General features: G+C 35.6%; 1 protein-coding gene across 5 annotated transcripts in view; it reads left to right on the top strand.

Moving 5' to 3' along the window:
* Positions 1-17,427, top strand: part of PSPC1 (paraspeckle component 1) — a 135,824-nt gene that overhangs the window by 64,383 nt on the left and 54,014 nt on the right. The window contains exons 7-9 of one of the 5 annotated variants that reach the window (XM_008259953.5): positions 9,515-9,572; positions 12,888-13,057; positions 14,977-15,479. The exons of the other annotated variants lie outside the window; for them this stretch is intronic. Of the exons in view, the coding sequence (XP_008258175.1) occupies positions 9,515-9,572; positions 12,888-13,057; positions 14,977-15,162 (414 nt within the window). The 3' untranslated portion in view covers positions 15,163-15,479. Of the gene's footprint in view, positions 1-9,514; positions 9,573-12,887; positions 13,058-14,976; positions 15,480-17,427 lie in introns of those variants that run through there. 5 annotated transcript variants of the gene reach the window in all.

Raw genomic sequence — 17,427 nt, 5'->3', positions numbered from 1 at the left:
TTCCTTTTGCCATTGGTTCACCCTCCAATGGCCGCTGTGGGCGGTGCACTGCGGCCGGCGCACTGCGCTAATCCGATGGCAGGAGCCAGGTACTTATCCTGGTCTCCCATGGGGTGCAGGGCCCAAGTACTTGGGCCATCCTCCACTGTACTCCCTGGCCACAGCAGAGGGCTGGCCTGGAAGAGGGGCAACCGGGACAGAATCCGGCGCCCCGAGCGGGACTAGAACCCGGTGTGCCGGCGCCGCAAAGCGGAGGATTAGCCTAGTGAGCCGCGGCGCCGGCCAGCATTTATTTAATTTTGTGAATTGAAAATGTTACATTTCCCAAGCTTTCTCTTGTTGTTATGGTGGACAGTTCACATCTAATTATTTTAATTTTGTTAATGGAAATGTATATTTTCTCTTTTAAAAACATTAAATTTACTTTCCTCAAAAAAAAAATTTAAAGATTAGTTTGCTGATGCATACCCTTCGAGTAACCTAACACTTTTTTGATGGGTGAATACTTTGCTTCCAAAGAGACTCAACCTGCCTATTTTTTAGATATTTAATGTAATTGTTACTCTGTTCTTCATGTATAAATATGTTGTGTTAGCCAGTAATTTCTGGATGCTAACAGTTTTTATTAAAGAACATTTCTCATAAAGATTTGATTTCCTTTTATGAAGATTTTTGTTGTCAAGGGAGAGAAAAGAATTCCGTTTGCTAACTGAAATATTATCAAGTATTAACTTTAACTGATTAGGAAATTTATTTTTAAGAATATTTAATGATAAAAAGTTAAATATTGAAATTAGCCAGAATTTACTATGCATTTTCCTGGAAAAAAAAAAAGCACACACACACTGTTTTTGTTTTAACATTAATTTACTATAAAAATGGGATGACACAAGAGAAAAATCTTCTATCCACTTGTTCATTTCCCAAATGGGTTCAACAGCCAGGCCTGAGCCAGGCCAAATACAGTAGTCGAAACCATCTGGGTCTCCCACATGGTTTTCAGGGACTGTAGTGCTTGTCTCATTATCTGCTGCTTCCAAACCTATTAAAAGGGAGCTAGGTTGGAAGTGGAGCACGTGGAACAGGGCAGTGACTTAATTTGCTATGCCACAACGCTCTGTCCTTAGAATTAATCACATATATTTTTAGTAGATTTAAATGTTCTATTATTTTATATAATTTTATTCTATTAAAAAATTTTTTTTTCCAAGATCTGTTTATTTACTTGAAAGGCAGAGTTAGAGAGGGAGGAAGAAGGAGAGACAGAGAAAGAGGTCTTCCATCCACTTGTCCACTCCCCAAATGACTGCAACAGCCAGGTCTGGGGCAGGCCAAAGCCAGGAGCCAAGAGCTTCTTTCAGTTTTCATGCGTATGCAGGGCCCCAAGCACTTGGACTATCTTCCTCTGCTTTTCCAGGCACATTAATAGGTAGTCCGACGAGAAGTAGAGCAGCTGGGACTCTAACCAGGGCACATATGGGATGCTGGCATTGCAGGTTGTAGCTTTACCCTCTACGCCACCATGCCGGCCCCATGTAATTTTTTTTTAAGACATGGAAACTTGTTTAGGCACATGGAGATGCCTAAGTAAACCTTGGGTGTTTCTTCAGAGATAAACACGAAAGATCTTTACGAATAAACAATATTGGTTATAGTTGTTAAAGCTACAGTCACTCAAATAAGAATTTTTGTTGATCAAAATGAAGATGTATCTTGCCTTTGAAAATCAACTGTTCTTCCAGTTGATAAAGTTTAAGGCAGAGTTTGTTTACTTCAGTAAATTTCAAGATTTAGGCATTGGCATTGTACTTAATTAATGCAACAATTGTTGCATTTCCTGAGTATGATGTAATTCCTTTAATTAGGTTATTTTAAAAACCACATTACAGTTTCTTTAAGATCACAAATTGATAGCTGAAGTATTGAATATATTAAAGGAAGAATATAGCCAGAATGTCAAATACTGGAATGGAGTAATTCCTCAACTTTGAGGATATTGATTTACTGATTTTAAATTAGCAGATTTTTTGGTGTTTTATGAAAGAATAGAACTTTACTTTTGTTTTTTTTAGAATCATTTTTATTCATTTTAAAGACAGAGTTGCAGAGAGAGTTCTTCCATTCTGCTGGCTAACTCCTCAAATGACTGCAATGGCCAGAGCTGAGCTGATCCAAAGCCAGGAGCAAGGAGCTTCCTCCAGGTCTCCCATGCAGGTGTAGGGGCCCAAGCTCCTGGACCATCCTCTACTGCTTTCCCAGGCCGTAGCAGAGAGCTGGATCAAAAGAGGAGGAGCTGACTTGAACCGGCGCCCATATGGGATGCCGGCGCTGCAGGCTCGGGCTTTAACCCACTGCGCCACAATGCCAACCCTATTTATTTATTTATTTATTTTAAGATTTGTTTATTTGAATGTCAGAGAGAGAGAAGGAGAGGCACAGAGAGAGAGAAAGAGGTCTTCATTCGCTGGTTCGCTCCCTAATTGGCCGCAGTGGCCGGAGCTGCACCGATCAGGAGCCAGGAGCTTCTTCTGGGTGTAGAGGCCCAAGGACTTGGGTCTTCTTCTACTGCTTTCCCAGGCCAAGAAGAGAGCTGGATTGGAAGCAGAGCAACCGGGACTCGAACCGGTGCCCATATGGGATGCCGGCACTGCAGGCGGTGAATTGACTCACTATGCCATAGCACCGGCCCCAGAACTTTTTATTTTTTTAAGGATTTATTTATGGAAGTCAGAAGGAGAGGCAGAGAGAGCAAGTGAGTGAGAAGGATCTTCCATCTGTTGGTTCACACACACACACACACACACACACCCCAGATTGCCACAATGGCCAGGACTGGGTCGCTTCATCCGGGTCTCCCATGTAGGTGGCTGGGGCCCAGACACTTTCTCCAGGTCTTTAGAGAGCTGGGTTGTGAACCGTCCCACATACAGGATGCTGACATTTTAGGCGGCAGCTTTACCTGCTATGCCACAAATGCTGATCCCATGAAAGGATAGTAGGACGTTAAAAATAATAGTTTTTAAACTTTTTGGCATTAAAAAATTATTGAGGACTCCAGTCAGCTTCTGTTTAGGTTATATTTATCATGTTACAAATTGAAACATTTTAAAGAAAATAGTTTCTTAGAGGGAAGAGTAGCCTTTTCAGTTTTGCAAGTGTTTTGAATGTTTTTAGTGTAGTGAGAAGAAAAGGATTATGTTTTGCAAATTTGTTTAATGCTGTATGGAAAATAGTTGGTTTTCCATATTTCCTTCTGTGTTCACCTATGCAAAAGGCTCTGGATTAAAATATATGAAGAAAATCTGCCTTTATACAGTTAATAAGTAAGGCAAGGACTATATTAATAACTTTTTTCAGATTACTGGATACTTGACAGTGTGGTAACATTTCATTGATGATGTCTTAAAAGTACTTGCATAAAAAAGAATTGGTCTGTTTTAAACTTTGAATCTTTGTCCTATAATGATTTTGTAATATGTACTAATTAAAAAAATACGATTCATTGATTTATTGAGATAGTCCAAATATTACTGTTTTCTACTAGATTAAAGAATCTGCATTTCTCTTTAACTATGTCTTTCAAATAAATAGGTCTTTTTTAGAAAAATAATTTAAATTTTTAGTACCCATCTCATTAGAAGATACCCACCAAAAAATCATAGCAGTGCTAAACTTGGTCAGAAAACGGTTTCTCAAGTAAAAATCTTGTTCTGTGAAAAGTCACCTAATGAGGATGTATCCCAATCACTAGAATTCTGTTTTACTCTCTCTCTCTTCTCTGTCCCCTCCCCACAACCCCTGATTTATTGTATTTATTTGAAAGATAGAGTTACGGGGTGGGGGTGGGGGTAGGTCTTTCTTGCACTGGTGCACTTCCTAAATGGCTGCAACTGCCAGGACTGGGCCAGCCTGAAGCCAGGAACTTGGGACTCCATCCAGGTCTCCCACATGGGTGATAGCGACCCAGATATTTGGGCCGCCTTTTGCTGCTTTCCCAGGCAAATTAGCAGGGAGCTGGATCAGAAGCCAGGACTCCAGCTGGCACTCATACAGGATGCCGGCATTGCAGGCACTGGGTCGGCCTGCTGTGCCACTGCACTGGATCTGAATGCTTCATCTTCAGATGCTGATGTGTTTCATGCATGCATCATGGGTTTTGTTTTGTTTTGTGTGTGGTTTTTTTTTTTTTTTTTTTTTTTTTTTTTTTTTTTTGACAGGCAGAGTGGACAGTGAGAGAGAGAGAGACAGAGAGAAAGGTCTTCCTTTTGCTTCACCCTCCAATGGCTGCTGCGGCCGGCGCACCGGGCTGATCTGATGGCAGGAGCCAGGTACTTATCTTGGTCTCCCATGGGGTGCAGGGCCCAAGTACTTGGGCCATCCTCCACTGCACTCCCTGGCCACAGCAGAGAGCTGGCCTGGAAGAGGGGTAACTGGGACAGAATCCGGTGCCCTGACCGGGACTAGAACCCGGTGTGCCAGCGCCGCAAAGCGGAGGATTAGCCTAGTGAGCTGCGGTGCCGGCTGCATCAGGTTTTGTTACACAGAACGTTATAAAGTCATCTATTCAAAGACAGATTTAATGCAATTTAAAATGTATTCGAACACATTTTCAGGTAGTATCCAAATTGAAGTATCTTTAAAAGAATATTATTCATTCATTTATTTATTTGAAAGGGAGGTGGCAGAGAGGAAGACACAGAGACATCTTCCATGTGTTGATTCACTCCCCAAATGAGCCCAACAGCTGGGGCCTGACCACGAAGAATACAGGAGCCAGGAACTTCATCTGGATCTCCCACATTGGTGGCAGAGACTCAAGTAACTTAAGCCATCTGCTGCTGCTTGCCAGGAGCATTAGCAGGGAGGCAGATGGTTAGCAGAGTAGCCAAAATGGTAACTGGCACTCTGATTTGGATTGTGGGCATCAGCAATATGTGGCTTTAACATCTGTTCTACAATGCCCACCTAATAAATACAAATGTTTAATTTGTAGTTTAATGCATGTGATAAATACAATGGTCACTAATAATAATTGAGTATAAATGCCCTGATTTGTGATAAAACATCTGGAGTTTTGCCAACTGTTGCTATTACACTATTCCATGTAGTCTATATTGAGAGTGACAAGCCTCATAAGATCATGGTATTACAACTATGAATTTATAAAACATGGAATGGTTTTTACTTTGTGTGTTTGCTCAAAGAATCTATACTACTAAATTAATTGCACTTTGAGAACTCCTGTTTCATGTTACATGGATATGGTTTGCTGTGTAGTTCAAGGAATCAGCCATACTTTGCTTTTTTGGGAGTCATCTTTTAATTTAGCTACTCCTGAATTGTAATCATTCTTTTCTTTCTTTTTTTTTTAAGATTTATTTATTTATTTGAAAGTCAGAGGTACACAGAAAGAGAGAGAGTAAGAGAAAGAAAGAGAGGTTTTCCATCTTATGGTTCACTCCCCAATTGGCCTCAATGGCTGGAACTGCGCTGATTCAAATCCAGGAGCCAGGAGCTTCTTCCGGGTCCCCGACGTGGGTGCTGGGGCTCAAGGACTTGGGCCATCTTGTACTGCTTTCCCAGGCCACAGCAGAGAGCTGCATTGGAAGTGGAGCAGCTAGGTCTTGAACTGGCACCCATGTGGAATGCCAGAGAGCTGGATTGGAAGTGGAGGAGCCATGACTTAAATAGGTGCCCATATGGGATGCCGTTGTGTAGAACAGGGGTTTAACCTGCTGGGCCACAGCACTAGGTTTTTAGGTTTTATTAAGCCTTTACTCTTGGAATTCTTTTCTAATTTAATTAGTTTATTTGAGAGGTAGAGTTACAGACAGAAAGAGGGAGAGACGGAGAGAAAGGTCTTCCATCTGCTGGTTCAGTTCCCAAGTGCTGCAATGGCTGGAGCTGCGCCAATCCGGAGCCAGGAACCATGATGCCAGGAGCTTATTCCTAGTCTCCCATGTGGGTGCAGGGGTCCAGTCACTTGAGCCACCTTCCACTGCTTTCCCAGGCCAAAGCACAGAGCCTGATTGGAAGCGCCAGAGCGCTGCCCCTTGGGATTCTTAAGAAGGCACCTTGTGAAGGCAGAAGTTTTATGAACTCTAGCAGAATTTTATAGGCCAATTCAACCCCTTGTATTTATGACCTTGATTTAGGTTGTGTAGTAACTCTTTACCTTGGTTTTATCATATTTTTTTTAAGATTTATTTATTTATTTGAAAGGCAGAGAAGGAGAGAGAGAGAGAAACATGCACTGAGGCTTATGTATATTGCTTTGTGGTTGGGCACACAGTTGTACTAAATTTTGTAATTGTTTTTATTGATACTTCATTATTAAAATAAGAAATAACTGCCATAATTTTAGTTTGCAGAATCACCTTAAATATAATCTCTGCCTTTTACATTTTACTAGAAGTCTGTAGCCATGGATTTCTAGAAAGTAACTGCAACTGAAAATCTTGCCAGGGAGGTAAAAACATGTTTTGCTTCTAAAATAGTAATCCTTCTAAAATCATAATCTGTTATCAAGTAATACTCTCTTTTTTATTAAGAGTAAAATTGTGTGAAATGGTAATTTTTGTTAGCTCTTAACAATACTAAATCTGCATATATTTAGGAGAAGTGCTATCTACAACATGAATTAATATTTTAATATAGTGATTATGGTATGTTACCATGGAATAATCTTAAGACATCTGATTATTGCATCTAATGAAATACATTTTTTACCTCAAACCAGTTTATAATATAGCAGCATAAGGGAAATGTTCACCCCCTTTGTTCCACTTAAAATGGCAATATGGTAGTAAGTGTCCCATAAAATTCTCTTAATAACGATAATGGATTTATTTAATAATAAAGGAAACTAACTTTGTGATTAATGAAAGTAAATGTTGTTACCCCAGAAAATAATACAATGTGATAAGAAAGATTGTTTATGTCTCTTTGCCATACTAGTGAATCATAGGCCTGTAGGTCATTAGAACTCATCTGGAGTGTTTCAAAATTGACATCTCCAATAGTGAGGATATAGTAATTACCCTCTATTAGGGTTAGACATTGTATTCCTAACCCTTCGTATTGAAGACAAATCCAAAAGTAATAATTAAACCTTTGTCCATCTAAAAAGTCAAGATCATAAAATCTATGTTTTACTTTATTGTGCTGAAATATAACTATTTCCTCTGTTATTTCCTTTGTTATTACCCTAGAAGATTTTTGGGTGTGCCAGAGCATTTTGGCTTTGAAGTAGTGAGAAGTTGAAGCTTGGTTTGGTTTATTGAGAGTTATGATGAAAGTTAAAGCTTTTTTCCATAAGTGCTTCATTGGTAATTTTATCTCATAATTTAGCTAGATTTGTAGATCAACGATACCATCCATTAATAGCCAGAGTTTAATGAAGAGAGAAATTCAATTTTAAAAACTTTTTTAAAGAATAGATTTTAGAACTTCAATTTTATTTTAGAGAAAGAGATCTCCCAACTGATATTTACTTCCTGGATACTCAAAACAGCCAAGGCTGGGCCAGGCTGAAGCCTGGAACCGGGAACTCAGTCTGGGTCTCCCGCATGGGTGACTGGGACCTAGCCATTTGAGCCATCATTTTTTAAAAAAAATTTTTTTTTAATTTATTTATTTGAAAAGCAGAGTTACAGAGACAGGCAGAGGCAGAGACACACAGAGATAGAGGTCTTCCATCTGCTGGTTCACTCCCAAACTTAATGCAATGGCTGTTGCTGCACTAGTCCAAAGCCAGGAGCCTGGATATTCTTCTGGGTCTCCCACGCAGGTGCAGGGTCTCAAGCACTTGGGCCATCTGCCACTGCTTTCCTAGGCCATAGCAGAGAGCTAGATTGGAAGTGGAGCAGCTGAGACTCAAATGGCGGCCCTATGGGATGCCGGCACCGCAGGTGGCTGCTTTACCCCTAAGCTGCAGCACTGGGCCCTAGCCATCACTTTGTGTGTCCCAGAGTGCGTGTTCACAGGAAGCTGTAAGTGGTACTGGAACAGGGTACGCTGTGGGGATGCTTCAAATGATGTCTTTTCCAATACGCCAAATGCCTGCCCCAAGCATAGGTTTTTGAAAGATATGGCATTCTTATTTTTGAAATGTGACAGTATTTCATTTCTTCATGATGGTGTTTTTGTTATATTTTCACTAATGATTACTTTTGGGCATCTTCTATTAGATTACTTGGTTAGTTTTCTTTTGTTAAATTGAGCCACTTGCTGCTTAATGGCATTTATTGAGGATATTTTGAAAAACGTGGAAAATGAAAATGTTTATTTGTGTGCAGAAATTTTTGGAATTCCTATATCTGAAAGGTTCTTCAAAAATTCTCTAAAAATATGTATCTTGAATATAGTGTGCATAATTTTCAAAAGCTTTTGCACAGAAACTTAGCTTTAATTCCATTTTCCATGGCCATTTTGAAAAATTCTTAAGTATTTCCATCATTCTTTTATTTCCTTTATTTCTCATTGTGTGGGTGCTTTTCAGAAGTACTTTATATTATTAAATGAAATTTTAAGTGAATTTGAGAATTTCGTAAGATTGCTGTTTTGAAAGTATAATAAATTTGATTTCTTTAGATTTAAACATTGCCACTTTTGTCTCTGAATGCTTTTCATAATTAAGACATTTAACACATTTGTCTGAGACTGGAAACAATCATATCAAAGCAGTAATTACAATTGTAATATGTTCTCTTGTGTACTTTGACCTAGAGGTTTTACTGAAGTTAATTCTATAACATTAGTAAATTACGTGTTTTTAAAGAAGCAGTTTCTGTGTTGAAATTTGAAATATTTGCAACACTTGTGTAACTTTTTAGTTACAGTTAACTTCACAGTACATTCGAATTTACCAACTGTGTAACACTTTCCATTCAGGGTTTCACATAAATCTTTTGCTTAGTTAAAAAAAAGTAATATTTTTTGGTAGCTTCAATAACTTTATGCAGAGTGAAGAATTCTCATGGTATATCTGTAAGTCCTGAGTGGAATAATGCTTAAGTGACAAATAAATGCAAGAATGAATTATAATAGTACTAATTGTTTATAGTTTTAGTTTAGTGTCCTAAAGCTCTTTCTTTGTGTTTTATGTTTGAAGGCATTTTAATATAAACATGGTAACAATCATTTCCTTTTAAAGACTTCAGTGACCTGGGAGGACAGAGTAACTCGAGTGGTGGTAATATTTAGATTTTCTTTTGCTTGTGTCCTTGATCTGTTGGAATAAAAACATTAAACTTGATCTGTGGTAGATTTTATGTGATTTGACTCACTGATAATTCATCTTGCAATGTACAGTTAGTCTTCTAGGAACTTGCTTGCAGTGGGTTAAGTTTGGGAAACTGAAGTTGCTTTCAGTGTTATCAAGTCATTGGTGTTGGAAATTTGCAAATATTAATGGAAGTAATGTCCCAATTCATTCTTTTCTTTTTGATTTTAGATGGGAAATGTAAAGTCATAAGATCGATAGGTTGACTGTGACAACTATGTTTACTTACAGAGAGAACAGGAAATGAGAATGGGTGATATGGGTCCCCGTGGAGCAATAAACATGGGAGGTAGGGATTTGAAGCAAAAGGCTTCTGTAACTTACTTGTGATTCTTTGGGGGAGTGTATATGCTGTTTGTGGGGTCTGTACATATCAGTATGAAACTAAAATAACTAACTTATGAAGCTAAATATCTCTTACATTTATTACATTGATATAAAATATAATTCAATTAAAAATACATGACTAGGATGGAAATTTGAAGCCTTAGCAGAGGCTTTGGCTCTTTAATGAAAAAAAAAAATCTATAAAACAGGTTTTGATATAGCCTGAAACTAGTATAGTCATTGCATGATGCAGTATTACTCTGTTGTACTTCAAAAATCAAATTTTCTGTCTTCATATTTTTTTTTTACCTTGGAAATTTGGGTTGTTACGTGTATTTTTAAACCTCTGAGAATATGTTACGTATTTCTGTTTTGCACTTTTTAATGTAACTTTGTAGGTATTTTATTCACTTTATTGAAATTTCTTTTCTTACCTACTACAGTAATGTGCACAAAAATGTACAATTTGGAGAGTACATGAATTTATTGAGAAATGAGATGTATGTTGCTAATACATATCTTTAAAGTTGATGTAGTTTTAAAGACATTGCCTATGATAACAACTTTAATTTCTATTGGCTTGAATAGCCAAATTGTCAGTGAAGTATTATCAACTAAAGGGAGGAAAAATAAATAGAGTATCACCGACCTCATTGAATTTGGAATGCCATGCATTTAAGTGTTGGATAATGAATTAAATTATATATATATATATTACTTTTATATTAAATTGACCGACCCATTGAAGCTGTCATTTTTTACATAACTCAAGTGTGCATAGAATGTCTTAAAGATTACTGTAGCATCCAGTATGCATAACATGCTTACTCCTCCAGTATGCCCTTAGAATATGTAGTTTATGCTGTAAAATATGTAATGTGTATGCAAAGTGAGCATTTTCCTTAACCCACCCCCCTTTTAAACCAACCTGATGCTAGTTTTTTGACACTACTAATCAGAGAATTTGGAATCACTATTGCTGTTTATTTAGTCTCTGAGCATTTCTGTACCACAGAGGAAACAAGAAACATGGCTGTGGCCCACAAACAATATAATCTGGAGATTTGTGCAGTGCATATGAAATAATGAAGCAAGGGTTCTAAATTATGAACAGTAGTTGAGTATGTACTTATGCGTTAGTCAATAGTTATGTCTATTTTAGTTTAAATTCTTAGATAATATATTAGGAAGTCCGTATGATTTTAAAGATTATGAGTTTATTATTGATTATAGGCAGTTTGGAGGTTGTTACAATTATTATATTGATACTAGTACCATTAAAAAAACCCTTTAAAATCCATTTTGGATTATGTGGAGACCCTATAAGCACTATTTTCTTGAATAATAGCTTTATTAGGAAAAATATGAGAATATGCCTTAAAATTCTTTATTTTGTTTGGAAACAATAGAAACAATTTTTTACGGCATTTTATTCATCAGAGAAGCATATTTACATTTTAACACTTAGTCTCCAGTCCATTTAATGTTCTTTTCCTTAGTCTTCATTCAATATGAAACCTCATTGACTGTGAGCATTATCATAATGGTTCAGTGGAGCTGATTTTTCATTATCAGTTAGTTGGGTTCCTGCTGAGAAGATAGAACTGTCATATCCCCATAATTTATAATGATGGAATATGGCAGCAAATTTTCCCGTGTATCACCAGCATGTGTATACCATGTGAAACACAGGTCATAAATCTTGCTTTTTAGATAACCAGGTAATGCCACATTTCTTAGATCCTTAAATTTAGTTTGCTATTGCTGTGTGGTGGAAGATATAAATATTAAACATAAGGCTTTATGTTGGAATTTTTTTATATACATAATCACTATAGTCTAAACTCACAAGTAAAATATAACAGTTGTGTTCTGTTAAAGAGGGGCATGGGAATTTATCCTTAATGTGTCCTTTTTGGGGATTTTTGACATGGAATATTTCATAGTACTCTACTTCCCCCTTCTTTTCTAAATTGTGGAAATTACTAAAAATGTCTGTTTATACCTATATTAGGGAAATGGAATTATTCTTGAATAAACTGTAGATGTTTTCAGGAGGAACGTTTTCTTAAGAAACTAATTCTTATGAGGTTATTGGACTTAACAGTAATATGAGGATATTTCAAAAAGTTCATGGAAAATAAAATTAAGAGAAGCTTCTTTTGATGCAAAAAGTTTTTTGAAATCCTGTGTGCCTTTTCCTAATGCCATTTTCCATGAATGTTTTGAAGACCCTCTTCATATGCATGCCAAATTCTGGTAAGGAGCGAAACTTCTTCCTTTGACCTGCTCCTTGGACTTGGCTACATACAGAGTTCAGCTGCATTGAGTATTTTGTAGTGGGTTTGAATATATGGACTTTTATCTCCTTTTATGAAATACATTTGAGAAATTGAGTGTCAGAAAATTGGAATAAAACGCTAGAAGGAAACCTAGATTGAAGCAGTTTTTAACAATAAATGAGGATAAACACTCAAAGAGGGAAATAATTTTATATAAAGTACCTAAAAATCTTTTATCTGAGACCATCATATCTGTAGTATTTCATCTCAAACACTGTTGGAATTAGTATGAGATAGGTGGATATCTTTTTGAGGAAAAAAGATTTTTTTTGTCCACTTTTAGAATTTTGGCATGTCAAAGAACTCAGAGAGCCATGTCATTTTATTTGTATTTGGTTGTAGTTGCTTTTCAAAATCAGTTTTTTCATAAGTCATTTTACTTTTTTTTGTTTAGATTGTGTTTCCATATAAAGTTAAGAAATAGTAATTCCTATGATTTTGGAAGGTTTCATAACTGTGTAAAGAGGTTAGTTATTGTGATCTTAATGTATATTGTACGAAGTGGTTTCCCCTCTTACAAAGTAATATAATTAACATTCTCTTTTTAGTTATAACTTCAAAAAATTAAGTGGTTTTCAAAGTGCTAGTTCTTTGTTTAAACTAGTAGAGTGTAGTCATCATTGTTAGGGTTTGTTTGGTTTAAAGGCAGACTATCTTAAATGATACTGATGTTTTATAAGTTTCAAGCTGTTACAGTCTCCAGTGGTCTAAAGTAAATGATAGTTGCCTTATTTGCTTGAGTACATTTGATTTGGGCATGAAAATTTGAGAGTATAGGTAATGTGTATTACAGAATAGATAATTGAGTGTCCCATTCTCAAATAAGGAAAATGATTTTGAATAATTTTGCTGTATAGTGTACATAAGTATTGTTAAATTTTTGATGTTTACTAAACTAAGATAGGACAGCTCTAAGTTTAGATTGTTTTACATAGATGCGTTTAGCCCAGCACCTGCTGGTAACCAAGGTCCTCCTCCAATGATGGGTATGAATATGAACAACAGAGGAACTATTCCTGGCCCACCAATGGGTCCTGGTCCTGCCATGGGACCAGAAGGAGCTGCAAATATGGGAACTCCAATGATGCCAGATAATGGAGCAGTGGTAATGTATCATGCACATTATTTTAATTATATTTGGTAATATACACTTGTACTCCAAAGGTAACTTCACACTTAATTCAGCATCATTTCTTTTGGTAGTAAAGATCAACAGCCAGTGAATAAACTAATTTTCTGATGTTATATGTTGGTTTATAAGAGAGAATTTTTAAATAGAGTAAGAATTAGTATTACCATCCCCAACATGCTTTTGTGCCTCAGTTAATAGCAAATACATATATTCATTATAGTTATTTTTTCAATGATTTTAATTTGTAAATAACTTTCATTAGCATTCAATGTAATACTCAAATAGTTTATGATTATTTTAATTTTCTATGTGGACTCCACTATTTGTGAGAAAATTATTTTCAGTAAGCATTTTTAATAAAAAGATCATCTGTCATAATTTATTTCAAAGATTTTTAACTGTAAAGTAATAAGCAAAGTGTATTTGAATATTCTAAAGTTTAACTTTGCTCATTCTTTTATATAATTCTTAATTATATTTCTAACTGAATTTAAAGTAGACAGGTTTTTGTTTTGACCTGAGAGTGTGAAGATATCTTTGTGTAGGTTAAATATTATAAAAAGCAAGATTTTTCAGTTGTGATTTTTATTATACTTGAATATCAGAAACAGTGATACCTTTTATCACTTAAAGTCCACCACTATTTCAATGAAGCTTGAATATTGATGAAATATCTTTTTCATTTGATGTTTGGTAATGATATTGAAAGACTAGAAAGGAAAATTGATTATATATTTTGAAAAGGTTTATTTTTGGAACTGTCATAGCAGATCTTTAAATAAAAGCACTGAGATCTTAAAAGTAAGACATCGTGCATCTTAGAATTGACGAATGCAATGTTTTTCATTTTAAAATTTATTGCCGTCAGATATAATCTATTAAAAATTGGGGAAAAATTGGACTTGCTAACTGTTGGGCTTTTTTTTTTTAAATGATTTTACAGGGGCAAGAGGCATTGCATAATACATACTATTTGCAGGTGGTGCATCATGCACTTTATGGTGTATTTGTTTCCGTCATTAGAGGGTTTATTTATAGAGTAAAATGTCTGAAATGTAGTAAGAATATAAACTGCTTTGGTTCACTTTTTGTGTAGCATACGATTGGCAACAGTAATATAGAAGTAAGGCTAATTGTCCCGTTTTTCTACCCTTTCTCTGAAATTGTACAATATTTAAATATTACCATTGTCCTTTTTTCAGTTACTTTTTACAATTACATAAATTCTCTTCAACCCTTGAGATTAATACGTGTGGTTTTTATTGTGAAGTTTTAAAAAATACACAATTCATATGTTTAATTGTGCCATTAGTAATTCTTGTTACTAAATTATTAGTTTTTAAAAGGAAATTATTTCCTCAGTACTAATGTTCCAGTGAAAACAGTTCAGGTTTCTACATTGAAATCATTGTCCTTTGTGTGTGTTTGTGCTAGTGGATTCTGTCTTAAAAACATTGACACTGAGATTTTTAGAATATTTGCATTTTAAAACAATGTGATGCTGCTCCCCAGTTTTGTTTTGAGTTTTCAAATATTTTTTCTTGTACAGCATAGTTTCAAGCAGTATAAGCTTTTAACCACTGTAATCAGCACTATTGAAGTACTGATTAGGTTTAAGATGGCATTTGCTTATGTTGTAAAATCAGTTCTTTTTTCATGAAATTGGGGCATAGCATTAGTGATATCTAAATCTTCAGATGCTGCTTTTTTTTTTTTTTTAAAACATAGTTACTAATTAAATTGCTCCTTTCTTCCTTCTATGTGTGATCCTGATTCTGCTGGACTTTCTGCTGAACTTCATGACACCACCACTTGGGATTTTGCCAATTTTTCTTGTCACTTATATTTGGCGTGTTCCAAATGGACTTCATATTTATTTTGTGATATTATAGCACAATGATAGATTTCCCCAAGGGCCACCATCTCAGATGGGATCACCTATGGGGAGTAGAACAGGTTCTGAAACCCCTCAGGCACCACTGAGTGGTGTAGGTCCTGTGAGTGGTGGTCCCGGTGGCTTTGGTAGAGGAAGTCAAGGTGGCAACTTTGAAGGCCCCAATAAGCGTCGTAGATATTAAACATATCTTTCATTCCTGGCTATTTAGAAAAAACAATCCAGTGGTATGCCTTTACACTTTTACTTGTTACCTGGAAGAAATGGTTTTATTGTTAATGTATGTAGACTTAAAAGAGTTTTTTTCTTTTGTAAAACTCAAGGTTTTTGTATTTTTCTTTATTCATAACGCTTTGTAGAATAGAATGGTAATGATGATGCTCATCATTGTGAATGTTAAAAATGTGTTTGTGACTAACTAAATGCAAGTATGCCACAGTACTGTGAAATCTATGTAGTTACTTACTCTCAATAAAGAAATCATTTTGCATAATTTAAAAATGTTATTAGTGGTGTTCTCTTATGGTTTTAATAAACTTTGCTGTAACAGTAATATTTTGGTTGCTTTAATCCTAGTCATTTAAAAAATGAAAATGATTATGCTTTTTTAGTTTGTTCTAGTAGCCCTGAAGATATAAGCTTAGTCAAAGCTATTGTCAAAAGGGGGTAGATACAGTAGTATATTGGCGGGGGGCTGGGTTATGGGGTTTAATTTGTATAAACCTTTGATGTTCTGTGAAATCAGAATTGCTGCCTACATTTCATGTAGATTCTGAATAGTTAAATATTCTGAGACTTATATTAAGGATATCTTTGTCCTGTGCTGATTTTTCCAAATAAATCTTTTGAATCGTGAAAAAACCTGTTTGAAGGCAAATCTCTTTTGCTTATAAAATATCTAGTTATAATTTTATCCGCCATCATATATTTGGTGTCAATAATTAGATGCTACTGAACTATAATTGTACAGTTACTGTTAAATGTTCTTTAAAATCAAAATATAATTTTTTGCGTTAGTTTTTAAGTGAGGATTTGCAGTGTATTTCACAGTGTGAGATGGTTGGTTTCTTATATTAAAAACAAAAAAGCTTAGCTCTGCAGTGTTGTAAATGTTTTCCCATAGTTTATTAAATCTCTCCAGTAAAACTGTCTAATGGGCTAGGACTGTTTCTAGTTCAAGTGGTGATTTTTATTTTGTTTTTTAAAGACTTTGTAAAAAAATTTATTTGAAAGGCAGAGTTAGAGTTATACACATACACACACACACACATACACACATACACACAGATCTTCCATCTACTGATTTATTCCCGCAATGGCCAGGGCTGGGCCCAGCTGAAACCAGGAGCCAGGAGTTTCTTCTATGTCTCCCATGTCAGTGCAGGGGCCCAAGCACTTGGTCCATCCTTTGCTGCTTTCCCAGTGACATTTGCAGGGAATTGGCTTGGGAGTGGAGCATCTGGGACTTGAACCAGCATCCATATGGGATGCAGGTGTTGCAGGTGGTATAGTGGTGATTTTTAAAAGCAGAGAATTAACTTGAGAATAACATGGGTCATTGGAATCTGATTCGTTCCCTCTGCTTTCACATACTTATTTTCAGTTTTTATTTTTTCAATATTAGAAAGTTATTTTATCAGATTGTGTTGTGATTCCAAAACAAAGTCATCTATAGCTGTATTTAAAATTTTGAGTTTTGAATTCCATTAAGGAGTCATGTTTAATTTAATAGTATAACATCTATTTCACCAGTCGCTGATCATGTTATTTCTCATAAAAACATTTTAGTGTATTATACTTTTTAGCACTTTTTGGGGAAAAAATATTTAAGTGAACAATGCCTTTTATTTTTTCATGGTGTTGGTTTTTGCTGGAAGGGATATATTTGAGAGAAAATAGCTTATTTAATTAAATTAATTGCAGTGTAATTTTATGTTATGTAAAAACTTTTAAAATAGTAAAGCATTCTCTTGTACTAGTTAATTTTTTCACGTATACCATTTCATGTTCTATTATTATTTAGATATAACAATGCAGATGGAATTATTTTCTAAAATTTGCAGCTTTCAAAGCCTTTTGTTTTTGACAGTTCTTTGAAAATACTATTGGAGATTGTAAAATAATAGTCAAAGATTGTTTTCATGCTTTTCAGTATAAGGTAATGGGGAGTCAGATTTGTTTTATGACATTAATTGGAGGGCGGGAGTTTTAACATTAAGTACGATTTATAAGTAATACTAGCTGCACTTAAATCTGCCTTTATGCCCATCTATATTTCATTCATACAATCCTTCGCTAATTTTAGCATTGCTTTTCACTTAAAAGCTGAATTAAGGTAGGAGAAACTCGATCCTTTAATATTAGTACCGAGCTAAGTTTGGCCAAGGCTGTGAAACTCAGTATGATTCATTCAAGAACATTTGAAAGCCAGTGCACAGAGATGTCTTCA

The sequence above is a fragment of the Oryctolagus cuniculus genome, chromosome 9 (assembly GCF_051225735.1).
Source record: "Oryctolagus cuniculus isolate XC-2025 breed Fujian yellow rabbit chromosome 9, ASM5122573v1, whole genome shotgun sequence".
NCBI classification, from domain to species: Eukaryota; Metazoa; Chordata; class Mammalia; order Lagomorpha; family Leporidae; genus Oryctolagus; species Oryctolagus cuniculus.
The sequence above is the reverse complement of the archived record's forward strand: the minus strand, read 5'-3'. Positions and strand labels throughout refer to the sequence as shown.